This window comes from Nipponia nippon, unplaced genomic scaffold (genome assembly GCF_047370975.1).
Source record: "Nipponia nippon isolate SJK-2023a ecotype South Korea unplaced genomic scaffold, ASM4737097v1 scaffold_4, whole genome shotgun sequence".
Lineage (NCBI taxonomy): Eukaryota > Metazoa > Chordata > Aves > Pelecaniformes > Threskiornithidae > Nipponia > Nipponia nippon.
This window is the reverse complement of record NW_028262358.1, coordinates 120,222,327-120,248,598: the sequence shown is the minus strand read 5'-3', so window position 1 is coordinate 120,248,598 and position 26,272 is coordinate 120,222,327. Positions and strand designations below refer to the sequence as shown.

General features: G+C 45.0%; 2 protein-coding genes across 2 annotated transcripts; both read left to right on the top strand.

Moving 5' to 3' along the window:
- The first annotated feature begins 1,768 nt into the window (after positions 1–1,768).
- SLC25A27 (solute carrier family 25 member 27) lies at positions 1,769–13,221 on the top strand. The gene is made up of 9 exons (XM_009467331.2): positions 1,769–1,899; positions 3,195–3,386; positions 4,151–4,235; positions 6,096–6,218; positions 6,975–7,087; positions 8,836–8,920; positions 9,628–9,720; positions 10,071–10,173; positions 11,553–13,221. The coding sequence occupies exons 1-9, from the start codon at positions 1,797–1,799 to the stop codon at positions 11,622–11,624; spliced, it is 969 nt and encodes a 322-aa protein (XP_009465606.1). The 5' UTR covers positions 1,769–1,796; the 3' UTR covers positions 11,625–13,221.
- A 981-nt stretch (positions 13,222–14,202) lies between these two features.
- Positions 14,203–26,216, top strand: TDRD6 (tudor domain containing 6). Its single transcript, XM_087774619.1, has 5 exons — positions 14,203–20,869; positions 21,310–21,428; positions 22,522–22,611; positions 23,435–23,492; positions 25,085–26,216. Exons 1-5 carry the CDS (start codon positions 14,218–14,220, stop codon positions 25,144–25,146), a joined length of 6,981 nt encoding a protein of 2,326 aa, XP_087630745.1. The 5' UTR covers positions 14,203–14,217; the 3' UTR covers positions 25,147–26,216.
- The last annotated feature ends 56 nt before the right edge of the window (positions 26,217–26,272 follow it).

Sequence of the window (26,272 nt, the reverse complement as noted above, 5' to 3'; positions counted from 1 at the left end):
AGGTCAGGCTCACTTCAAAGATCCTGTGGGAAGAGAAAATTCTTCCTCACCGCCAACCCCAAATCAGTCTGGTTTAAAAAAGAACTTAGTTCGTCAGACTAAAAATGACCATGGGGAGCTGCTCTCTCCATAGGATGCCCCAATGTTATGGGATTTATTTTAAAGAGGGATCTAGTTGTTGGTTTCTGCCCCTTAAAGCATGGTTATAGAGAAGACAGAATGAGACTGTCCCCAGAGGTGTACATCTAAGGGATGAGAGGCACCGGGCATAAGATGCAACGTGGGAAATTCTGACTGAATATAAGGAAAAAATGTTCACAAAGTGGTTAAGCACCAGAGCAGGCTGTGGTTGTGAAAACCCCATCCGCAGAAGTGACCCAAACAAGACCCTGGGCAACCTGATGTAAGTCTGAAGCTATCCCTGCTCTGAGCAGAGGATTCTACCAGATGACCTCTAGGGGTCCTCTCCAACCTAAATTACGAAACGATGATATACAGGCTGATACATAATGGCACAAGCTGACCCAAGCCCAGAGAATAGCTACAGAGGGAGGCACAAAAATGCCAACAGCAGATTGCATAAACTGCCTAGAGCAGGGCTCTGAACCACTCACACCCTCAGTGCAGCTACGCACGTTTACATTAAGTTGCATTATGCCTTCTTCCCATTTTTGTCAGGGTTTTGTCAGCAGTTTGTTTTATCACTGCATGAATTCTAATGAATTCTAACCCAAAGAAGGATCCAATTTAATACCGATTACTGGTGACCGACGAGATAAATTCATCTGCCTTCAGCTGAATATTTCACCTGCAATGCTCCCTTCATTTGTCTGAATCGTTGTGACCAGGACTGCACACCAAAATGTTAGGCAGTCAGACAGGGGTGTGGGGAGGTGTTCTGGGATAAGTTTTTGTGACCTAAAAAATTCTCAGATCCTCAGCATGAGGATTAGTGATTAATGGCTAATGATTAACTTAGCGATTCAGCTGAGCCTTAATGATAAATGAAAAGCTTCTTTTGAACAGCGTATGCCTTACTCTTTTCTTCATGATGAGAACCTAAATATGCCTACATTAATTTAAGAGAAATTAGGACTGGCACACAATTAACACAGCTTCAGCATTCAGCCAGCAAAAGCTTTAAACTTTTCACATACGGGGCTTTGGGCAGAGATCGGCTTCTGTCTTCCCAGGTTTGCGTGCCCCTTGCTCGAACTGCAGTGCTCTGTGCCTAATCCCCAGCAGACGTGAATTGCTACAAGCACTCCAGCACTCCAGCTCAGCATGTGGCTGTTGCTAACGCAGCTTTCGTTAAACCAGGATCTGGACCGATTCATCCATCCCGGATGCCTGTGCAGCTGTTTGACACGGGGACGCAGTCTGGGGTTCCCGAGGCACTGCCGTCAATGGCAGCACCCCATAAAGCAAACAGACCCCACATACGTTCTCATAATCTTGAGGTCTCATTAATAATATATTTTTTTAATGTAGATAATGGGCAAAATTGTGCGTGTGACTGTACCTGCACCACCGGTTTCCTGGCAGAGGGTAGCGTTGGTGACAGACTACATTTCCCAGGAGCCTGTTGCACAGGAGCCTCTTGTGTCACTGCATAAGGACCTCGCAGCGCTGCAGGAGGCACTTGGGCTGCTGCAGTTCCTGGTGCTGGCGCTCGAGAAACATGACCTTCAGCAATTTGGCTCCTCAGCAACCCAGAACAGAGCTGAGATAGGGTCTGCTTTTGCTCCAGACCCTCGCAGGGCAGCTGGTTAGCCTTGTTTCATGTTAGACGCTAGATGTCACCTGCGGAAGAAGAGAAGAGCTTACCTCTTCCAGAGAGATGGCCCCGAGCCAGCAAATTCGCTCTGTCAGCCTGTGCAGCGGCTGTGGCAGAACTAGGTACAACTCACTGTGATTTTCTGAGAGGCGAGGGGGTCAAAATTTACTTATGGAGGGCAGGGGGAACTTCAGTCCCCGGACACCTCGTTCCTCGGTGTTCGCTCCGGCTTTTCTGCTCCTGCAAATCTGTTCGTTCCACTCTGCTCGTCGTGACTTTTCAATAATTTAAGCCTTGCAAGTGTTTTATGCCACTTGAATGTGGCTGGAGGGAGGGGTTTTTCAGGTTGAAATCTTTGCCTCTGAGACCGAAGGGCTGCAGTCATTAACACAGAGCAGTTCTGCCTAATTTAAGCTTTGCGCTTGCTGGGTTTCTGGAAGAAGACTAAAGAGGCAAGACGATCTGCTGCCTAAGTTAGTAGCAAGGGGCTGACTTCTACAGGAATTTGCTTTCCATAGTTAATACAGGTTAATTAAAAAAAAAATCGAATCTTACGTCTCTGGTTACAGTGGAGATGACTGTAAAAATGGAGTATAGTAAACTGCTTGCTGAAATGCGAGAAAGCAGCACCCTGGCATCTGCGTAGCACTACTTTGTGATCAGTAACTTATTTGGAATATTTCTTAGGATATTCTATATAATTTCTATAAGCTCTTACAGGCAAATCTGTTGCATTGCTCTAATGATTTGTAACTTCACAATCTTTGCTAATCTTTAAATGTGAATACCAAACTTAATGCACAAATAGACTGTAAATCTGACATCGAGTTGGACCGCTTTCCCTGGCCACCAGTTATTCAGTGAGAGAAATAACAGGCTAAACATGTTTTGTGCCTGCATCAGAAAAGCAGCATGTTTTAGGGTGGTTCGTAGGATAGGTGCTCACCTGCGTGTGTGTCTGCAAGACGATGGTCACTGTGGGGTTCTTCCTGACTGTAACGTGTGCTGCCACTATGCTGGGCAGAACTGGAGAGGCCACATGTTCAATAAGAGATTTGACTCTTCTTTATTCAGGGGGAGTAACTGGAACAGGATTTTTAATCCAGAGTCTCTCGGAAAGTACTCGTATTGCATAACAAATCTGCAAAAAGAAATAAGGGAGAAAGACTTGGTGTTTGACGGGAATGTATTTTGGTTACTCATGCCCAGAGCCACTTTTAACAGATCTGGACATGAATCTCCTCTTCTCCACGAATCGCCTGCACCCTGCCTGGGTACGGTCCCTGCTGCCTGCTGGTGCTTGCACAGCCCCCTTGGCCGCCTGGCAGCGGGGATTGTGGTGCAGGTGTTACCAGCGCGGTAGGTCTCCCCGCAGCTGCACCCGTAGTCACGTTTGTTCCCTGCTCTTTCTCTTCAGTGACATTTCCCCTGGATCTCACAAAAACTCGACTGCAGGTCCAAGGTGAAGCTGCTGTTCATCGCAATGGAGCTGCCGCCAGCCAGGCGGTCCCTTACCGTGGCATGCTGCGCACCGCGGCTGGCATCGTGCAAGAGGAGGGCTTACTAAAGCTGTGGCAAGGAGCCACGCCAGCCGTCTACCGCCACATAGGTGATTATCTGCTCATGATCTGACAAGTTTTGTTCCTGCTTTCTGTGGCCAACAGCCTTTTGGAGTGAGCTTGCCATATCTTGTTGTACTTTAAATATATCTGTGAGGACTTCTTCAGCTTACCCCGCAATCCCACTTTGAAATATACGGGATTCTGGTTCAACCCCTTCTCTTCCCTCTCTTGTCCATTCCTTCACAGCCTTATTCTGTCTTCTGGGAAAACAAAATATAATCTCCCTGGGGTCTTTGCAGGAAGGTCTTCAGTGCAAGCAAGCACTCAGAGTCCTCAGAACAATAAGTATCTTTTATTTGAGGGAAGTGGGGATGGCGTGGGAAAAAAAGATAAGGTTGCAAGCACTAGGATGAAGAAATGCATTAGTGGTTTGGCCACAGGTAACAGCCTTCTGTGTTTTATTTGGAAATATGGTGACAGCGACAAACCTCAAAAGCACTTGTGGGAGGTTTTGTGCTTGGCACCAGCTGAGAGGGAAGCAATGCGGTCGCGTCTCCTTAGCGTGTGGGCATAAGTCGTGCTGCCTCCTGGCAGACATATCGCTCAGCCAGAGAGATTCTCTGGTGCTAAGAAGTTCTGGCTCTGACATTCCTACCAGGCAGCCCCCTTGCTTTCCCCGTTTCCCAGCAGTGACCAGCTGACCCAGGCAAGCTCCGGAGTGTTTTACAACCAATCTCTTGACCTCTCTATCACAGTGTGACCTTCAGAAATGGCAGACCCAAGAATCGTCTCCTGCTTTTGTTTTCCACAGTGTACTCTGGCGTTCGGATGGTTGCGTACGAACATATCCGTGAGTCCGTGCTTGGCAGGTCTGAGGATAAAAGCTTTCCTTTCTGGTAATGTTGCATATTTATGCTTTTCCCTGTTTCGGGTTTGTCCTTACTGTAGGAGTCCTGCAGCCCTAAAAGCTGTCTTTTCCTCGCAGCTTGCCGACCCTAAAAAGGGTAAATATAAAGTAAGGGTGTAAGCACTGATACGGACTTTCTGATTTTAGTTTCGGGGCAGTATCTTTTCATTCAGCTGGGAACAGGACTAAGAAATATTGAAATAAGTTTCTCAGAGGCTTAACTAGGACCATGATTACTCTAATAAGGATACTCTCCTAAAGAGATGGAGAAACATGATAAAACCCATCGATAGGAGCAGCTGTCCTGGGCTGGCAGGAATCAGCCTGGATGAGAGTGGAGGCAGGGCAGCTTTACCATGACTCAACGTCTGCGATGTGGTGGCAGCTCTTTTATTTCTGCATGGGCCGGGGGGGATGTTCGGAAGTGCAGGTGAGTCGTGGTTGACTGTACAGCTGTGTGTGACGGCTGTTGGAGAAGCTGTGAGCTATTGCACAAACCCAACACCCGCGTCAGTAACCGTGACTAATCCTACATCTGCCTGGGTAATGCAAACCAGAGGTTCAGTGGAGCCAAGCTGGACTTGCAGCTCGTGCCCCACTTGGCTCCGAGGTCACCCAAGAGCTCGATTAGCTCCACACGGGGTGAGGACACGTTTCCAAAGGTATGATGGACATCTCAAATGTCCTCTGGAGCTCTGCAGAAAAGAAGTGAGGGGTGGTACATCTCAGATTTCCAGCTGCTGGAGGGATGGGTCCCGTTACGTGTTATGCAGCAGCAGTACTGTCTGGGTAAGAAATTATTATGGCATTGGATTATTAACAGGGAGCGTAAGAACAGGCAGGTGTGCCGATTCTGGTGGTGTATTTTAGCCCAAGAGATGGAACTTTCCTGGCTACTGAAGAGGCAGATTGTGAAGGAAAAGACACTATTTTGTCCCTGTGTGTACGGCAGATGTCAACCTAAGCTAAATCTGTGCATCCTTCCCGAGGAGGTAAATGATCCCTATGAACAGCAAAGCCAAGGTCTTTGTTTTGCAAGTTCAGTTCAGCAGCAGTTAAATCTCACTCAATCCCTTTTTTGACAATGCAAGCAGTATATAGCCATAGAAGTGACTCTTTGCCCGTGGGGAATGAAGCAGATTTTTCTGTACGTTTTGCAAAATTTGGTAATTTCTAACTGTCAAATCCTTATTGTTAAAATGTCAGTCATGTACTCCTATAATCATATACAGTATCATATCCAATCAAGTATTTTACTCCAAAATCAAATCTTTGGTCCAAAATGTAACTGTTTTTAGGATGGGATTTATAAAATCTACTACAAAATACTTGTCATGCCTGATGCCATAGGAAGGGGGAACTAGGGATAATACCGAAATTTCTCGTTCCTCTAAAATAAGTAGAACCAGAAAATTAACGCAACTCCTCTAGTAGAAATGGGAGATAAAGTTTTATATATCAGCAAGTGGTTCAGAGTTTCAGATTGGCATTCAGTTATTATAATATACGGAGCACCATCCCTTACTTGTGTACCTTGCCATCCTGCCTTTAAACCCTAAGTGAGGAGCATAATGTAACCTGCAGAGGAAGCAGAGCATCTTGGTGATGTATAACAACTTGATTTTTTTCCCCCAGATAATTTTTAAACCTTTCTTAAAATTGACAGAAGTATTATTGACTACCTTAACTACCTGCAGTCACCACAATTACTACCTTAACTTTGGCTGTTAATATAAGGAATAACCATTTACACTTGTTTCACCGGCTGCTCAACTCCTCAGCTCGAGCACTGTCATTTGTGAAGATTTTCAGTGTAGTCTGGAGCACGGTTTTTTTCCCTGTTCGGCAGGAAAGCTGTAGTTGGAGGCATGTCTGCGGGTGCCATCGGACAGTTTTTTGCCAGCCCAACTGATCTGGTGAAGGTGCAGATGCAGATGGAAGGAAAAAGGAAGTTGGAAGGAAAGCCGTTACGGTCGGTTCCTCTTGAAGCTGGCGGTTTTTTTCCTGTTGATGATTACTGTCTGGCTGAGGGTGTGGTTAGCTCTGTTTTCTGCTACCCCCTCTCCCCAGCTGCTTGGAGCCCCTTCGGGGGAAGAGCAGTGCCCGGGGAGGCACACCATGGCTCTGGGCAGTGGAGAGGGTGGGGGCAATATAAATTATTTCATTTATACCCACCTTCCTTATGCTGATGTATGGGTCCCAGAGCCCAGAAACACTCGCCCATCCTACATGTGCAGCATGTCCATGCCAGTGCTCTGCAGTAGGGAGGGAAGGATGCTTTCTGAAGAAGGGAATCTGGAAGAAAGGATGGGGGAAATGGCTTGTGCAGGATGCACAGGTGCAGGGAAGGGCTGGGTCGCCTGCAGACAGCAGGGCTCGAGACCCTCCTGCAAATACCAGGACACACTGCTCTTTGCATCCGAAACCACTGGCATCCTTTGGTGTCTCGTACATTTAGTATTGCAACCCAGCTGTGGGACCAAAGGGTCGTCTGTCATTAGTGACCAGACTGCTGCTTACCAGGGCAACCGGTATGTTTGGTAAAATATTGCAGCATGAAAGTCAAAGATGGATCCAAAAATGGATCAAAAAATGGATCCGGAGGGCCAGATCCTCGCAGGCATAAACTGCCTTTCCTATGTGAGGACCTGGCACAGCAAAGTGCTGGAATATGCAAAGATTTCTCCATAGCTGGGCTCTCTACTTACTAGTTGCATATTGATTTCAGATTTCGAGGAGTGCACCACGCATTTATGAAGATCCTGTCTGAAGGAGGAATACGGGGGCTTTGGGCTGGATGGGTGCCAAACGTCCAGAGAGCTGCTCTGGTGAACATGGGAGGTAAATTTCCTAACTTGGTCTGCAGCGCTTACGGCCGCATCCTAACTTTAAGGAGAGTTCAGTTCCTCCCCGGGTCTTCGTCTCTTGGTTATCTACACTGGGGACCCGTTTGAAGTGCACTGCAGGTGACTTCTGCCTTGAGCATTTTGTTCCTGTGGAAATCAAATTCCTTAAAAATAACAGTTGATGCCTCAGCCTGAGGGATGGTGAGCCGGGAGCTGGGGGGAGTCTCACAGCCAGCAGACCAAGGACCTTGCTAGCCATGACCCAGCTCCCGGCTGCCCAAGCAAGGTGAGCAGGGCAGAGCCAGAGAAGGCAGCCGGGTTCCACCAAGATCCAGATCCTCAGGAAAGCGTGTGGTGGTGAGGCAGGTCCGAGGCCAAGCCAGGAAGCTGAGCCAGCATCAGGTCTGGTGAGGGTCACCAGGGTCAGACACGGTTCAGCAATCACCAGCAGGCCCGTGGTGATAAGAAAGATCCAAGGTCAAGCTACAGAGACGGTCCATGGGTCAGTGTCCAGATCAACGAGGTCCACAGCCCAGGCATGGTGTGATGGAGCTGCAGACAGGTACCCCTACAGTGTAGTTCAGTCAGGGACTGAGGGTTGTAAGGTGAAGTGGCTGCCTGAGTGCTCGGCTGATCCAAGAAGCGCTCAGTCCTTCCACATAAAGACAGAGCTTTCCTGAGCCTCTCCAAAACTGCAAGGATACGTTGGATAGTCTTTGCTCTCCTTCCCAAGGTTGTGTTTATAAAGTAAGGAGGGAGATGTCTTTGGGACTGAAAGACACCGCCTGTGGGTGCCCACCATAAACACTTGCTCTTGCACAATATTATAGCATTGCCTTGACAATTTTTTATTTCACATGCTTAAATTTCTTTGGCATGACAGCTACTAATTTCTATGTCATTCAGCACAGGGATATGTTAGCAGCATGACCAAAAAACATTTTTGAAGATAGAAAATCAGAGGTGGTGTAAGCTTACACCTTGCTAGGCAGCGGTAAAGGAATGACTGGATGGATAACGTTTGCAGCAAGAGCTGTTAAATGAGGGCTATAGAATGACTATTAACTAACTATTGACTATTATCTCCATACACAAGATTAACGTGCAGTGTCAGCATGTAAACGTAAACAAGCAAACTCTTTTACAAGTGGGAAAAGATCTCCACTGGGTACGTTTGGGCTGTAAAGCACTACAAAGTGCTGGAAGGGTCATCCTGGTTAGCAGGCTGGGCTCTTAAGTTTTAAGGTCAGGACATTGGAAATGTCTGCTGTTAACTTTCGTATCACTGTCTTCAATTTACATGCCCAGACGCTATAACTCATGTCTGCTTTCAGCAGAACATGATATAACTTCCATTACGTCATCTACTTTTTTGTCTAATGTTTCTAGCATTTTTATAATGCTTGCACAGAGGTGGGAGAGGTAGAACTGTCCTTATTGTGATGTTTCTGCATTTGGTTAATGAGTTAATTTTGCAGAATTTTCCATTTGGGATCCATTTTATCATTTGTAGGGTAAATCAGAGAAGACGGTAGTGGAAGGGAGCATGTGCGCCCATGTCTAATGACGGGACCTAGGTGCCACAACTGTCATCAGAAACTGGGGGCAGTGCCAGCTGTGCCGATGGGAGGAGCTGCACTGGAAATTTAGGTCTTGCCAAGCCTCCATCCTATGTCAGTAATGAACAGCGCAGGCGCCATTTACTTCTGACAAGGCTGTTTTTTCTCATTATCCTCTTTACAGATCTGACCACTTACGACTCGGTGAAACACTTTTTGCTTCTGAACACACCGCTTGTGGACAACAGTTTGACTCACAGTGTTGCCAGGTGCTGTATTCCCCAGTTAGTTACCCCTTTTCCGCTGTGGAGCATTTCCAGCCTCGCTGTCTTGATCTGCCTCTCTGGGCCAGCAGAAGCCCCTATTCTTTGGTCATGATACTGCTGATAAAATGCACCTTTATAACTACTTTTTTTTTTTTTTTTTTGCCTGAGAGGACATCTTTGTACAAAAGACACAAGACAAAGGATGCAACCGTTGTACAAAACTGCCCTCACTAGAAGTGCCTTGCTGATGCATTTAAACACTTCACACATCTGTGAGAGCACAGGAATTTTCACTTTTCTAGAACTGCTACTATTTTATCTAACTTAGTTTTAATTTTAGCAAACCATAAGAATAAGCAATATAAACTTTGCAGAACAATCTCTTTTACTCCCTTAAATTATGAAGAAATCTGCTTTATACAAACAATAATAAAATGCCTATTGTGGGTCCTTTATCCCTGCCTCACAGAGAGTGAGGGACCCTGCACACAGAGGTGAGGGAAGCTGGCGCTGGGAGGACATCTGAGCAACAGCAATACTAGCAAGCCTCCTCCCAAATCAAGTTTATGTTAAGTTATGAGGTATTACTCATGATTTTATGGTAACTGTTTTAATATATTATATTATATATTATTAGAACTGGAATCATGATGCTTAAATTGTCATGATAAATCTTAGTTTCTTCTTTAAGTATCTGCTGCTGTTGACAGTTGCTGTTCTGGCCTGGTAGCTGCTGTTCTGGGAACTCCTGCTGATGTGGTCAAAACCAGGATAATGAACCAGCCAAGAGATAAGCAGGGAAGGTACAGACACTTCAGAGACTGACTTTTCAGCAGAAAATTGAAACCCTGAGTCTCACTGATTTCACTAGGAGTGAAGTGCTAAGTCCCTAATTTGCTCTTCATCTTTCTGATGATCATTTTATTGTTTTAGTTTTGCACGTCCAGGGGCGGGTTATTGTGATGGCCACCTAAGCATACCCAGTTACTTAGTGGATTTCAGTTCTGATGAGACTCCAGTGAACTTACAAAAGAGCTCTTGCTTGTACAAATTTATCAGATACAGATTATTTTTTTTGGGGGGGGGGGGGGGGATTTTTTTAAATTGCATATTTCTGATCCTAACAGTATTTGTTCTCCTTGCACATTGCCAGAGGTCTGCTGTATAAGTCTTCCATGGACTGCTTGATTCAAACTGTACAGGGTGAAGGGTTTATGTCTCTATACAAAGGCTTTATACCAACATGGATGCGAATGGTAAGTGCCTTTTAACTCTCTTTACAAGACAGTTGGACAATGTGGCATTAAAATGTAAGGAGTTCTTTCTGTGTCAACACTTTTCCAAAACTATTTGGGTCTCTTGCTTTATTTAATTGCAGTTAGCATAGTTGAACGTACTGGATGACACAACTGCATGCAGTGTCACTTTCCCCACGTTGCCTCTTGCATCTCTTTAATTTGGAAAATGCTGTCCTGCCTAATTGCTAGTGATTTTCCTTGGTTTTTTTTACAATTTCAGGCTCCCTCCTTTCTCCCTTCCTTAACTCTCTTTTGTTCCCTTCTTGCTCCCAGCCCTGAACTCCCTTTGCATCCCTCTTACTTTCATTCCTCCTCTCCTGAACCCAGAAGTGCTTTATTACTCTTCCATCCCAGATCTCACTTTTGCCCCTCTTGTATTTAGGCTGGTGGCTTCCTCCTGCATACTGCTGGGCCGTTAAAGCTACATCTTGTACAATTAAGCCAAGCAGCAGCTGGAGCCTGGGAACTGGAACTTGGCTGTCTATACCGTTATTTTGGGCAAGGGACAATTCCCAATAGAATATTTAGATGTGACCACCTTTTTTTTTTTTTTGAAGTCTGTAAGAATTTAACAGTATGGCTACGTCTAGACTCTGCCAGCTGGCTACAAGGTCTTGACACTGTTTAACTTACCAGATTGAGCACTAAGATCAAAGGCAAAAGCCTCCCTTCTCTAATTTAACTGAGCACCACAGCCTCTGGTAAGAGCAATCATAGGAAGGTTCTGCTCAGTTGCTCAGTGCCCGTGTCCCTCAGCCGGAGCACATTCAGTATTGATGGGGTCTTTGCGACTTTACTACTAAGCTAAAAATTTCCATGGAGCATAGACCAACTTAGATTTCCCAAAGGCTTGTAATTTTGGGAATGTTTAGCAGATATTTCAGAGGAGCAGGAAAAGGTGTTTCCTAGGCACAAGGCAGCCTTTTGGAAAACACCAATCTATTGCCAAAAAAAAAAAAAGTAGAGCATCTCAACTCAATGGGTGCAGGATATAAATTTTATGCAAGGAGAACTGTGTAATTTTCTGATTAAGGTTTTAGAACAAGTAAACCCTTTAAAAATTTTTTTAAAAATCATTCAGACTGAAGTAGTCCCCAAGCATGAAACATTTCAGGTCAAACATTTATGAGTTGGCAAGCTGAAAAAAAAAGTTTTAGGGGTCTTGTGAAGGACTGGGTAGCCCTAACCATATGCAACACTACAATTTTTGTATGAAAGACATAATATGAGATTGACCTTAAGAATATGATTTTTAAGAGGAGATAGTTTAATCTAATGGGTTTATTTATTGGGTCACTTTTGTTTTAAGCCTCTAACTTCAGTGTTTGCTTCCACAGGCTCCCTGGTCACTGGTATTCTGGCTTACGTATGAACAAATCAGAAGGATCTGTGGAGTTAGTTCTTTTTAAAATCGTGAAACCACTTCAATATTCACAAAACCAAGAAGAATCAGAAAGCTGAATTCTCATTCCACAAGGCATCCTGACCCCACAGGGAACTAATTCACTTAGGAGACTGGCAGTAGGATCACATGTATAGGTTGCTGCCCCAAATCCAGTCCTTATTGGTTAGAAGTAGCCATGACTTAAGAATACTATTTGCTTGTCAGACTGCTGTATGAAATTTAAGTTATCCACAGGATAAAACTGCAACAATAATACTTCAACTGGCAGCCAGCATCAGCTTTCTGAAACAGTAAACAGAGGTAAAAAAAAAATCTACCAAGCAAGTAGAATATAATACTGTTTGCTTGTTTGATAATAGAGATGGTTCCTGTTGTTAAGGTCAAGAGCAGGTTGAACAACACAGCACTGAACATCTTCTGTGGCTAAGCCATCCATAAAATCATTTGGGAATTTTCGTTATTATTACATTTGCACACACATGAAGAACTACCTCTTGTTAGTTTGATGCCTCAGCAAACCAAGCCTGTAGTGCTAGGAACTGAAAAAGATTAAAGCAGTTTACCTGATTTCAGAGTTGCTTTGCACAAAAGGTGGAAGGGGTTGAGTTCCTCTTACTTCCCAGAGATTGCCTGACCTCTTCACTCAATCGTTTGACGAGTATCCATGCGTGAAATGCAGTCCTGTATCCCAGAAATGAAAAGCTTAGTTTGCTCTGCCCCTCTTGAAGGGCTCATAAGACACATGCTGTCCATAGGACTGAGTTGAACTACTTGTCCTTTGAGAGTCCCAGTGCTGATGTGGCAGACTGGGTCATTACAGTTCCACTTGTCTATGGAAATAGGCACTCTACCCATTTTAAATCTAGGTGAAAATATAATGTTATATTCAAACATTTTGTGTTTTTGAAGAGATTTATTTTTTTTTAAACCTAAAGCTTTCCATATTTCATAGGAAAGGGGACTGCTGCTCTTTGTCACTAGGTTTACCTTTGGCAATCAGGAGACAAAAATGCAGTATAAAAGCCATCATAATGTAGATAGAACAAAGCTGGCTTTGATTTAGCAATACCTAGTAATGAAACGACCGTACAAGACTTAGTTCTCTGAGTAAATACTCAGGATTTCTTCCAGACTAGTCTTTGCAACTAGTAGCTTCAATGTGCCAATTCCTGATGACAGTTTGGGCCCCTTCTTGGCTTGCACTTGTACTTTTTGATTGTATTGTAGATCTGTTGTGGCTGCATGCATTTGGGTATGTGATTCCAGCCTGGAAAAAATTCGTCTCACCATTATTAGGAGGCCAGAAGTTTTTGTTCAGAAATACTGTTATTTTTCTAGTTGTCAGCTTGAGAAACTAATCTGAGCTCTTTCCTTCTTCCACACCATCACCAGCAATTATAAACCAGCAGCCAAAGCTGCTTCTTCAGTTACATCCCGAGTGGTCCTGCCTGCACTCCTGGCACTCAGATAACCCCGATAACGGGTATGCAGGAGTACCTGATCTATCGAGTTAAAAAAAAGTAATTTTAGAAGTCTTGTAGTGAAAAACTGTTTTAATTCTTAATACAGTTCTCTGTTTTTAGCGTGAAACACTAAAGAGATTTGTAACAGTGCTGATTCCTAGTATTTTGTATTTAAAATGAATACATAATTTGAATAGGAAAACCTGCCACTTTCTGCATTACTTCTGAGTGTTTTCTACTTCCAAATTTTTCAAGCAGAAGTTTCTGCCCTGTGAAACACATGGCCATATTTATTTTCTCACCAGCTTCAGTTTCCGAAGCCAAGCACTAGCCCAAGGATGGCACTAAGGCTCCTTGGCTGGACTCTCCTGTGGCCTCAGAAAAGCTCGCGGAACTCCTGGGCCTTTTTTTTTCCCTCACACCTCCACTCCTGACCATTGTCCCTAAAGGCTACAAGGCAGCTAAAGGTCTGCCTGGAAAAAAGGGGGCGAAACCAGGGAGAAATCACACGCTTACAGAGCCCGCGCCTCAGGCGCCCCTGCCCCGCTGGGAGGCCGTCGGGCGGGGGCTGCCACGGCTCCGCGCCCGACCCCGGCTACCGGCGGCGGGGAGCCTCGCACCCCGCCCGGCGCCTCAGGGCCCGGCCCCTCAGGGCCCGCCGCCGCCCCGCCCTCACACTGCCGCCCCACGCTGGCCAATAGCCGCCAAGCTTTGCACGCATGCCCCGCCCCGGGCGCCCGCTCTGACCAATGGAGGCTAAGCGGGCTCTCCCCCCTCAACCCTCCTCCCGGCCGTGCCGCTACCACACAGCCGGCGTGGTGCGCTCCGCTCCGGGCGAGGGCAGCTCCAGCGGGCTCTGGGCTCAGCCCTGCGGCTCCAGCGTGCCCCGGCGGTAGCCCTCCTCTTTGCGACACCTCCGAGCGGTCTCCGTTTAGCAGGAGCGGCCCGATGTGTTAGCCCGGTCCGCCTCTCCTGTTCCCCCCACCCCCCCCGGGGGGATCAAAATGGACTCGACCACTCGGACAGCCGCGTAACGGTTCCCCGCCGGTCACGTGGGCGGCGCGTGCCCTATGAGGCCGGGGCGGGGGCCGCCGTTTGGCCTGGTGTGGGCGGCGAAGGCAGAGGCGGGGGAGGATGAGCTCCGGGCAGGGGATGCTCAGCCCCGGCGCCACCGTGACCTTGCGGGTCTGCGCGGTGGGCCTGCGCCCCGAGGTGCCCGTTGTGCGGCTGTGGGGGCTGCTGGGTGAGCGCAGCGCTGACTACGTCTGCCTCCGTCGTGAGATCCAGGCAACGGTGGGGCCGCGCTTGGCGGCCGCCCCGGGTCCCGGCGGGCTGGTGGCCGGTGGGGCTGAGCTGTGCACTGGAGATCTGGGTCTGGTGGAGGTGGTCGGGCTCTGGTATCGCTGCTGTGTGGTGAGTCGCCGCGGCCAGGACTACCGTGTTTTCCTGCTTGATGAGGGCTTCACGGTGGTCACGTCTGCCTGTTACCTGGCGCGGGGCTGCAAGGAGCTTTTCCGCCTGCCCCCGGAGGTGCTGGGCTGTATTGTGGCTGACGTCATGCCCTCCGGAGGCCCCAGGGTGGCAGCCTGTGGGGATGCACCAGTCTCCACCTGGACAGTGGAGGCTATGGAGTTCCTCAGCTACCTGCATGGCAAGGAGGTGTCTGGCCTGGTGCAGGAGGTGATGACGCCGCAGCTCATAGTGCTGGAGCTGCCCCAGCTCGCAGCCCAGATGCATCACCTGGGCCTGGCCAGGCAGGTCGCTCCCAGTTGGTTCCACCAGGTCCTCAGGCGCTGCCTAGCTTATGGCCACTTAAGGAACCAGGTCAAGCTGCAGCCTCCAGCATGTTCCCTTGTGACTTCTGCAGTGCCGCAGCTTCTCCGTGTTTTGCTCTCATATCAGCCTGTGTCACCTCCCTTGGATTACTTCTACCCACAGCTTCAGTTGGGCGTGACAGAGCCTGTCCTAGTGACCCATGTCTCTGACCCACACCACATCTACTGCCAGCTGCAGAGCCTGTCCCAGGAGATCCGTTGCCTTTCTGATACCATGCGCCACACTTATGACCGGTGGGAGCAGGATTTATTACCCAAAGTGGGCTCACCCTGTGCTGCCCGTGGCATAGATGGCCAGTGGTATCGTGCACTCCTGCTGGAGGTTATTGCTGGGGAGCAGGACCAGCAAGTGGCTCTGGTGATCTTTGTGGACTATGGCAGGAAGGAGACTGTGACCAGAGCTAACCTGCGCTATTTGCCTGTTGAGTGTTTTCGCATGCCTGTGGTGACTTATCCATGTGCTCTTCAGGGTATCTCGGATGGGGGTCGCGGCTGGTCCTCGTCACAGATTGATGAGCTGAAAGCATTGGTGCTAGGCAAGGGAGTGAGTGCTCGCATCAAAGCTTTTAACTCCTTTGAGCATCTCTATTATGTGCACCTGTACGGGGAAAATGGCGTCAACTTGAACCATCTTTTTGGGGTGCAGGCTTGCTGCCTGGTGAGCAGCCATGCGCAGGTCAGCCAACCTGAGGCTCAGGAGCAGCTGGAAGTAGAAGAATCCATAGCTGAAGAACTGGAACTGCCACCAGGAGCACCTCCTGTTGCTTTAACGCACAGAGATTTGGCCTCTGCTCCTGTAGTTGCTGTGCGTCTGAAGTTGGGCGTGTTCCACGATGCGCACGTCTCCCATCTCCACGACCCATCTGAGTTCTGGCTGCAGCTCCATGAGCATCGCCAGCTCTTCAGGCAGCTGAGGCAGAGCATGTGGAATTTTTACTCCCATGCCACAAAGCTGGATGGTGCTGGGTGGGACTTACAGCCTGGATCCCTTTGTTGTGCTGGTGGGAAAGACGGTGCCTTTTATCGAGCGGTGATCACCAGGGTACTGGACAGTGAGGTAGAAATACACCTGGTGGACAGAGGCAGTACGGAAACTGTAGATCGGTGTGCAGTAAAGGAGCTGCTCCCTCGGTTCAGGGAACTACCTGCTTTAGCTCTGAAGTGTTGTTTGGCAGGTATTTCTGCTCTGAGTGGGAGTTGGAGTGAAGCATCTCTGTCTGCCTTCAGAGAGATTGTACTGAACAAGGGACTAAAAGTTCATTTTTTGAGTGTGCAGGGCGAGAAATACATGGTTGAAATTTTTGACCAGTCCCAATTAGGAGAGAAAAGTGTAAGTAAACTCATGGCCCAGGGAGGGCATGCTGAATACCAGAGGTGTGAAATACCCGAGACTCTCCAGAAATTGCCTGATAAGGCTGTGAGCCAGGCCTCTTCCCCAGCATGTGCTGGGGAGGAAAAGCAAGTAAATGCAGAGAAGAGGCTCAGAGAAGAGTCTGATCTAAAGAGAGGTGATAGAGCACTTAATCCTTACGCAGCTGTGGTGGTCAGAGAAAGCCCTGTTGCAGCCATTCACAGTTCTAAAAGCAGTGAATCTCTTCCTGCTCAGAAGTGTGAGGGCAAGGAAAACCTGCCAATCTCTTTGAGACAGAATTATGTGGAAATGAAGCCAGGCTCCTCTTACAGAGGTCAACTAGAAGTGGGAAGTACAGTTAATGTCATTGTGTCCTGTGTTGAAAATCCTAGTTATTTTTGGTGTCAGTTAAGTAGAAATTGCCATGACCTTAAGGCATTAATGGCTGAAATTCAGGAGTACTGTAAAAATTCATCCCACCCACATGCTTGGCCAAATTCTGTATGCTTAGCCCAGTACTCAGAGGATGAAAAATGGTACAGGGCTTTAATTGTTAGTGAAGCTCCTTCTGCAGAAAAAGTGGAAGTCGTATATGTTGACTATGGCAACAGAGAGCTGGTATCTCTAACAAACCTCCGCTCAACTAATGAACGCTTTCTTAGGTTAGAGGCTCAGGCTTTCAGGTGCAGCCTTTACAACTTAATCCAACCAAATGGTCAGGATCCTTTTGCTTGGGATGAAGAAGCGATTCAGGCTTTTCAGGAGTTTGTTGATACTTCGTCCTCTCACTTTGAACTGAAGTGTACAATATTTGCCTTGGCTTCGATAAACAATAAGGAGCTATTTAACATTGTAGATTTAATGACGCCTTTTCAGAGTGCTTGCCAGTTTCTGACTGAGAGGAGTGTGGCCAGGCCTTTATCTCCTCAAAAGCCTCTGGTATCCTCAGTTCAGCTTCATTCTTACTATTACTCTATGCACGGTATCAAAATTGGGAGTGAGGAAGATGTTTATATTACGCACGTTGAGGATCCGTGGACATTTTACTGCCAACTTGAAAGATGTGCAGATGTCTTAGCACAGCTTACCGATAACATCAGTCGCCTAAGTGAAACAATAACCAGCTTAGAAACCTTGCAAAAGTCTGGGAGCTTGTGTCTAGCAAAGTATACTGACAATCACTGGTACAGGGGAGTAATTATGAAAACAAAACCTAATACGGAAGTCTTCTTTGTGGATTTTGGGAACACAGAGACAATAGAGAAAGATCATCTGCTTCCTTTACCCAGTGATGCTTGTGATATCTTGCTTTTGCCAATGCAGGCCATAAAGTGTTCCTTATCTGATATATCTAGCGTTCCCAAAGAAGCTACAGCGTGGTTTAAGCAAGCCGTCCTAGAAAGGCAATTAAAAGCGATAGTAGTAGCAAAAGAATCTGATGGTAAACTGTTGATTGAGTTGTTTGATGGTAATACTCAAATTAATGCCAAACTGAAGGAGTTAAGCTTAATAAACAATACAGGACTGTGTAGGCGTGTAGAAAATGAAACTTCGTGCTCTAGAAATACAGATGTGACTGAGAGGAATGAGACTGCAGAGTCCCCTTTAAACGCAGGTAGGCCGATTGAAAGAGAAAAATGCAGATGTGAAGCCCAGGGAGGATGGGGGAGTAGCAAAAGGCACTTCAAAGAAGATGTAAACCTTTTCCAGCCTGCTACAAAGGGAGATCTGGCAGCTGGATTAGTAGAATCTGATGAAATGCTTCGTAGTAAGAAGGATACTTTTTTATTAAATAAAGTTGGGGAGGAGTCTCTGCTCTCCGTCCAGATGGATAAACAGTCAGATATTAAATCTGATGCTGAAGGCGGGTGTATAATGCTTACAAGTGTATCTGATGTACTGCAACAAAAGATAGTGCCGGCTCTTAAAGTGTTAGTGTATGTGTCTCATGTAAATGATCCATCGGATTTTTATGTTCAACTAGAAAGTGATGAGGCTCAGCTTAACAGCATTTCAGAAAGCTTAAACAGTAGGACACAAGCAAAGAACCCCTGTGGACAGCTCTTCCAAGCAGGAGACTTAATCAGTGCTGTTTATGCAGGAGACAGCCTGTGGTATCGAGCTGTAGTAAAAGAAAAGACTTCTGACAATTTGATAAGTATACAATATATTGATTATGGTAATACTTCAGTAATTAATGTTGATCAGGCACACAGACTCCCTGAAGACTTGTCATCTATTCCAGCAATAAGCATTCACTGCTTTCTAGGTGGACTTAAACGCAAGAAAAATATAGACTGGGCAGAGAAAGCAGTGCTTTACTTCACCAAGAGAACAAGTGAAGTTCTGCTAATGTGTGAATTTGTAGAGAAGGCTGAGGATAAATGGGAAGTTATTCTCAGTGACCATCAAGGTGTAATAACAGTGGATTCAGCTGATGAAAATCTTGCAAGTAGGGAAAGAACTTGTTCAACAGAAATACTTGATAGAGAGAATGACATGGTAACTGTGTGTGAGCCTTTGCCTGCTCAGGCACAAAATGAAATTTCCAGTGTAAGCAATTGTGAATCATTTATCTGGAAGTTTCCAGAGGCAGGGCAGACTGTAAAAATTTATGTCACAGTGGTAAACGGTCCAGAATATTTTTGGAGTCGCAGTGCTGATACGGAAGACATGAACTACATAGAGGAAAAAATAGAGGAAGCTGAAAACCTTGGACTGAACTCTTTGAACGATTGCAGAGCTTGTATTAAAAGCGGTGATATTTGTCTGGCAAAATATAGTCAAGATGGAAAGTTCTACAGAGCTAAAGTCAACAGCATAAAAGGTGACAACGTAGTTGTTAGACATGTGGATTATGGAAGTGAGGAAGCTGTTAGTGTGGAGATGGTCAGGCAAATTCCATGTGAATTGCTCAGAATACCTAATCAAGCATTTGCTTGCTGTCTGTCAGGTTTCAATTGCTCAGAGGGCTCATGGCTTAGTGAAGCAAAAGAGAAGTTTTATGATATGACTGAAGACCTCTTATTAGCAGCTGAAGTAATAGAAACTCGGAAAGATAAGGATTCTGAAGTCCCTCTGTCTGTTGTCAAGTTGGGAGTTTCTGGCAAGAGTATTAATGAAGAGATGAAGTCTTTTTGGAAGGCTAATAAAGGAACTGGTGATGCTTTCTCAAACCTTGAGAACCCCTTAAAGGAAAACAGATGTTCAAACAATGATATTGGTCTTTGTCTCAAAAGAGAAACTACTGCTGTTTGTGGATTAGCTCAAGAAGAAAGTGAAAGTGCTTTACTTTGTTTTGAACCTTTCCTGGGTGTAACTTCTGGGTGTTCAAATACTGTGGAAGCAAATGTGTCAGTGGGAGCTGTTGAGTATATGTCTGGGAAGGCTGATGATGGATGTGAAACAGCTAAACATCAAAACAGCTTTGATAAAGAGATACCTCTATCTGAAGGAGAGAGTGATAACAATGTATTACTAGGCCCAACAAGAAGCCGCAGTCTTCATATTTTGAGGAGTGAAATGAAAGCTGCAGAACAAGAGTTATCTGAAGTACTGTTTCGAGAAGATGCTGAGCCGAAAGCAGAACTGACAGGCAGTGCTTCAGCAGCCAGTCTTTTCCTAGGAAACAAACAAAAAGAGCCGCAAAGACTGCCAGTGCTCCAGGTACAGTCGTCTTCGAGTGATGAAACAGGGACATTAGTAGAACTGGATCAATTACAAATGCACTCTTCATATGATGATCTAAAAGAGCTCATACTGGAGCTAGATGCGCTTTCAGTGCAGTCCTCCTTTGGTGAAGAAACAAAGGAAGCTCTGGTAACAGAGTCACTTGAAATGCAGGCAGCTCCAGGCAGTGAAGCAAGAGAGAACGTGTTGGAACGGGAATCGTTTGAGCTGCCAGTTGTGAGTGAGGAGACGGGGGAGTTGGCAGCTCTGAAATTTCTTGAAATCTTAACATCACTTAATGAGAGAGAGAACCTGGTGCCTTCCGTTAGCGATGGACAGAAGACAGTAGAGCTGATTCCATCTGATGGTCAGCTTGCTTTGGGAGAGAAGGCAAAGAAACTGGAATTGAATTTGTCTGGAGTTCATAAAGCAGAAGCTATACAAGAAGATTGGATGGAAGTAGAGCCTCCTCCCCTAAGGCTGTCTTCAACTGGTGGTAGGCCTGAGAAACAACTGGACCTGAAGACCCATGACATGCTGTCAATGCTGGGTGCCGAAATTGAGCAGCTTCTGGAACTGGTGCTGCCTGATGTGCAGCCATCTCAGGAAGATGGGGAGGAGGACTTACTAGGGTTGGAACATGCTGCACTGCGAAGTTCTGCAAACAGTGGAAGTCAATTTTCATTTCTTACAAAAGACTTAATGAATCAGAGGCCTGTTTGCACTGTAAAATCATGTGACTGCAAAGTTGAGAAGCGTAAGGAGTGGCAGAAGAAGACAGATGACTGTTATGTGGAAGAATGGATGAAACAAGATCTGACTGACTCATTTGAAGAATGTGGAAATGGACGTGTGCAGTCTTCAGAGTGTAAGCCTGGGGAAGAAGTAGTAGAAAAAAAGCAAAATGAGAACTCGGCTGACTGCAGTGCAGGTGAAGTATCTGATTTTAAGGAATTAAATAATCAAAATGCTGTGCACATTCAAACATGAGAATGGCTTTCTTGTAAAAACCTAATTTTTATTCCCTAATAAGTTACTATATTAATGTTAATGTCAGTATGCTTTGATGGGTTGTGGACATCAGACTAAGTGTAGTATCTCATGGATAATGTGACAGTCTAACAGCAACTAATCTTACTTTGAGAGGTTAATGATTTTATGATTGGAAATCTATTTCTGACCATGAAATGCATTTGCAAGACAGTTCATGATGACAGATTTTTAACTTTCAAATACTTATTGTACTTTGGAAGGGGGGCAGGGGAGTATGGGAAGAGGGCTGTGAGGCATTTGAGTTTTTTGGAGGGGTTGGTTTTGTGGTTTTGTTTTTTTCTTTTCTTCCTCCTCATTGATACGTCATCATTTTTGTAGAACACAATGAGTATACCTGTAACCTGAAGGGCTTTGCTGTTGGTTCCAAATGTGTGGTGTGGACCTCTCTAAAATGGTGCGAGGCTCGCATTTTGGAGGTATCTGAAAAAGGTACCAGGGTAAGTATGGTTTGGATATGCTTTCTGCATTCTTAAGATCCAGTCCTTCTTTGGTCTTCCTCCAAAGTTCGAATATTTTACAGAAGTCTATTACAGAATTTAAGACTTAGTATTGCAAAGGCTGATTCTGGACATATAGACTACATAGAAACAGCAGTGTCTCAAACCGAGTGGATGGTATATGTCAAGACTTGATATTCCCTTCATATCTTATTCCCCTGCATTGACTGCGAAGTCTGAAGGATCTGGCTCCAGTTTGAGATACATACTCATGTGTGTGGTTCTGCCTGGCCTGCAAGTTAATGTTATGCTATGGAGCTGGGTTACCATTAAATGCTCATGAAACTTGGCATCCTTTTACTGATGTCTTGAGGAATTAGTGTTAGAACAGTAGAAACCTGGGAAGAAACTTAAATTATCCCATAATTAATAATGAATACACAACTATTCCTGCTTCAGTGAAATGTGTATTGAATTAGTGGTTGGTGGGAGTTAACAGTAGATCATAATCTAATGGGCTGCCGTGTTCTACTGCTGTTTAAGCTACGGGATAAATGAGAAGTCTTCCTCCAGTTCAGGGGGAGCATGTGTGTATGTACACATATGGACAGACGTTATACTTGCATAAAAAGGCCTTTAAGTTGTAATTTAAGGTTGCAAATCCAAAACATAATTTTGTAAATGTAACTTTTTGGAAAATTGAATGCCTGAGATCATGGAAGCCAGCTCTTTTGCTAGTAGATTCCTTAGGTGTCTAAAGCTAACCTCAGCTGTATTCAGATGAGTGTCAGTGTCAGGTATGTAGTGACATCCCTATTCTTCAGTTTCCTACTGGTTCTGATCTAGTAGGTGTTTTCCAGCCTTGCTCTTTCACCATACTTGGATTAGAAGCCCAGGAGAGCCTTGAGCAGATTCAGTAGTGACATTCAGCTTTATTAGAGGTTAACTTGCTCTTCCTTGCCAGATCCAGACTGAAAGCCTTCTCAAAGGCAGGGAGTCCTCAGTTGTGTTTTCCTACTACTAGCTCTCATTTCCTGAGTGTATTCTTAGGATCCACTGATGTGCTAGATATGATTTGGCTCTGTCTGTACAGGTCTTGAATCTCTCCAATGGCAATGAGGAGATCGTAGATCCTGAAAATGTCTGGAACCGTATTCCTGACTGGGCTTGCAGATCATCTGAGGTATGGCTGTGTGATAATGGACTGGGCAGGACAGTACTGATTTTTAGAAAGGGCACTCTGAGTTTGGTTGTGATTCTTCCTGTTTCACCATGAGAACAGAAAGGCAAAGTAGCATTAATCTAAATCTGTGCATTCATGCCAACCACTAGAGGCACAATATTTTTCTTTAAGGCATCATATTGTCCTTCCTTCTGTAATAGATCTCTATGGAGACTGTAGATATTTGTATAAATCTCTTGTATAACTGATTTTATATAATTAGTTTACATAAATTGATTTATATAAACTGTCAGCTGTTTGGCCTGAGGACTGTGAATTCAGTCTGGGAATAGATTAATGAAAACAGCTTGAAGGAAGAAGCGTTACTGGAAGACTACTATTAATCAAGACTGTAGAACAATGCTGATGATATGTGGCTTTTGACAGATCATGCTAGTAGAGCATGTAACTAACCAGTAAATCATGAAAAATACTTTTATTACAAAGTAATTAGGAAATTATAGTAAGGTTAAGTAAGGTTTAGTAAGGTTAAGTACCAATTAATGAAAAACTCATGTCTGGAACCCAAAACTCAGGTTGTCAGCCATGCTGCTGACGACGATGACCGAATGAATTTCCGGTTCATTCTTCACATGCAGTTTTTGCATCAAAGCAAAAAGTGGGGAGAAGACTTCTGTAGTGAGTTATAAGGGGGGAAAGCAGTGGTAAATAAGAGTCCAGCAGTGCTGATGTAAAAAGTTAGTCTAGTATTAAAGGAAGCACCTCAATGGAAAACTATTTTGGTGATAGTGCCAGCTTCCTAACAGAATCCCCTTTTGTTTAGGCAATAACCCCTGCAACGGAAAACTTGCAGTCCTTACCGGAGGAGTCCGTACTTCAAGGTAAGACTGCCTTAAACCTCCCAAAGAGGTTGTGTACTTGGTGTTTGGATGCTTTCTAATTTTCTAGAAAATGCTTTATTTTAGAAAATACAGTTGAAACACTTTTTGAGCTTATGTATTTAGTCAAATTTTGTGATTTTCTTAGTAGCATTAGTTTACGTACTCTGTCAGTTTAATGGTGAATACATGCAATGAAAGCTGCTACTCTGTCTTGATTAGAAATCAATTTAGTATTTATTTATTTAACTTAGTGGACTGAGCCTCTTGGACAAGCTCGGGCGGTACACCTAAGTGTTAGATTTTGGTAGGGTTTTGAGCATCAGCCAGCGGCATGCTCCTCTTGCTCACATTTCTGAGGCAAGGTGAGCAACTGCTAGACAGACTCAACTAAGCGTTGTAGTTTGGGATTTGAATGCCCCAATCCCTTAATAGGTCTTGGTCTATGAATCTAAACCCATGATAATACCATCATCTCAGTTGTTGTAAGGATAGTTTATGAATAGTGCATGTACACCTTTATTGTTACTTAAAAATTCTGAAGTGTTACAGGCAAACAGCTATTCTGTGTACCAAAGAAAATACTAGAGGTTCTTTCTGATAATTACTGTTTCTATAATCTATGGAATCATAGAGCAGTTCTGGTTGAAAGGGACCTTTGGAGGTGCTCAAAGCAGGGTCAACTAGATCAGATTGCTTAGGACCTTCCTTGCAGGTCGGGAATCTATCCAAGGATGGAGACTCCAGAACCTCTCTGGGCAACTTGTTTCTGTGTTTGACCAGTGGTTGCCTGATGGAGACTGAACTAGGCTTAAGCAGAGATAGCGTTTGTGTTTTCAGTGATTGAAGTGGTAATTGTATTTCAGTACAACTGTACTGAAAGCTGACTGGTTTCCGGGTAACAAATAATGATGCCTGCAACAGAGATCTAGTTACCTGTTGGGCAAAAAAGTGGTTAAAAGAACTTGATTAAAATGTTAAACTGGTGAATCTACAAATCCTCCCTCAATTGCATCGCTCAAATTCAGGATTATTCTTGATCTTGCTGTTTCTGGTTTTGATAACACTTCTAGTTTTTGCCACTTCATTTTAGTTTGGTTTTTTTTTTCCCCTCTGTTTGCTAATTATTATTGTCCAAACATGCCCACTGTCTGTGTTCTTGAATACTTTGCACGGTATTAGTGCATGCACCCTCTCAACAACCGTGCAGAAAATGTGAGCTAAGGTCATGCAACCATATGGCACAGAACTGGATCTTGCTGCACACGTGGGCCGCACCCTGGAAAGGCAGTTTGAGTAGAAGGTGCCTGATCCACACGATGCAAAAACTCCTGCAGTGGCTTATGCTAAGCCCATTGAGGGGTGGAGTGAATTCATAACTGAAATCTGGGAGCGCTGCTTGCTTCATGTTCTTGGGCAGTTCTGTTGTTTATCCTTATATGACAGCTTTACATAAGTGTAGTCTTTTAATACGGTCCAATATATTGATGACGTTTAGTCTGAAGCCTTGTAGAGCTATGACTTCAGATATTAATGCATTTATACATGTTTATGGAAACATCTTGATGGGTCTAATCTGTTTTTATTCCCTGTAGAAAAGCAAACTGGCTGCAGTTCAGATTTCGCCGAAGATCCTCATGTCCTCCAACATTCCTGAAACCAAGTGACATGTTCACCGCATGAAGCTGAGCAAGTACTTGTCTACACAAACATTCCCATGAAAATGTTTTTTTTTTTATGGGAACAAGAATACAGGCAAAGCATTGTGTGTTTCTTTTACCTAACTGAGCAAATGCCTGTCACCGCCATACTTCCCTGTCAAGGAATACTGCTTGTTCGTAGACTGTTATTGTCAACTTGGCTTCTTACAGCTGTACTTTCTTTACTTAAATAAGAATTTGCCTCTTGACTGGCATTCCCTACTGAATGTGTGTGTGCACTAACTTGTATCTAGCTGTTGGTGGGTGGTTCTTGAACAAAGATTTCTTGCGAGTTGCTGTACAGGCTACTGTGTTGCACAATACTGCTTTCTGATGTTTGCTTTCTGAAAAGTTGCATTGTTAAGTGTGGGGGTTTTTTTCTCTCTAAGAAAAGTTGAGGGTATCTTCTTTTTTTGTGGTGGGAGGAGTGTTTTCGCTGTAGGGGAACACAGTTGTTTTGGGTTGAAGTCTTGCATTTGGTGCTGTTATGAAGCAATGGAAGAAGCTGGAATAAAGCTTTGGCTGGCATATACTGATTAGTGTTTTGTTAATGACCTGTGTTCTTTCCCTATGCATCAGCCCAAACGCTGTGTGCATACCGAGTAGCTTTCTTCAACTGCACTACTGCAGCGAGATGTAGCTGTGCACATTCTGCCGTTACTGGCTCTGTTTTGACCCTAAGCAGCTCTATAGAGCACTGAGAGCTGTGGTGAATGCTTTGAAACATCACGCTGTCACGTACGAAATAAACTTGTATTGATGAGATGGCCTTAATTGCACTAATGAAAGGAAGCTTTTCCTATAAATATAAAGCAGACCTGGTAGAATGGGTTTGCTGCTGCATGTGTACCGTGTGGTAAGGACTTCTCCTTAGAAGAGCTGCAGCTTATCTCGCCTTTTATTCTCCACCTCATATGTTGAAAAGGGGTTTTTATTTTCCAATCCTGTTCCATCCTCCTGTGTAGCATAGGTTCTTCCTCCTCTTCAGAGGCTGTGGATTTTTCACCCTGCCATAATGTTTTAGGGACCCAAGATTTCTGACAATGTAATAGTCTGGCTGAGTATCACAGCAGATCTCAACTG

Coding starts and splice junctions, on each gene's coding strand:
- SLC25A27 (XM_009467331.2), top strand. CDS start 1,797: ATGTCACCTGCGGAAGAAGAGAAGAGCTTACCTCTTCCAGAGAGATGG. Junction 1,900..3,194: donor AGCGGCTGTGGCAGAACTAG/GTACAACTCACT, acceptor CTTTCTCTTCAG/TGACATTTCCCCTGGATCTC. Junction 4,236..6,095: donor GATAAAAGCTTTCCTTTCTG/GTAATGTTGCAT, acceptor CCTGTTCGGCAG/GAAAGCTGTAGTTGGAGGCA.
- TDRD6 (XM_087774619.1), top strand. CDS start 14,218: ATGAGCTCCGGGCAGGGGATGCTCAGCCCCGGCGCCACCGTGACCTTG. Junction 20,870..21,309: donor CTCGGCTGACTGCAGTGCAG/GTGAAGTATCTG, acceptor TCATTTTTGTAG/AACACAATGAGTATACCTGT. Junction 21,429..22,521: donor TATCTGAAAAAGGTACCAGG/GTAAGTATGGTT, acceptor CTGTCTGTACAG/GTCTTGAATCTCTCCAATGG.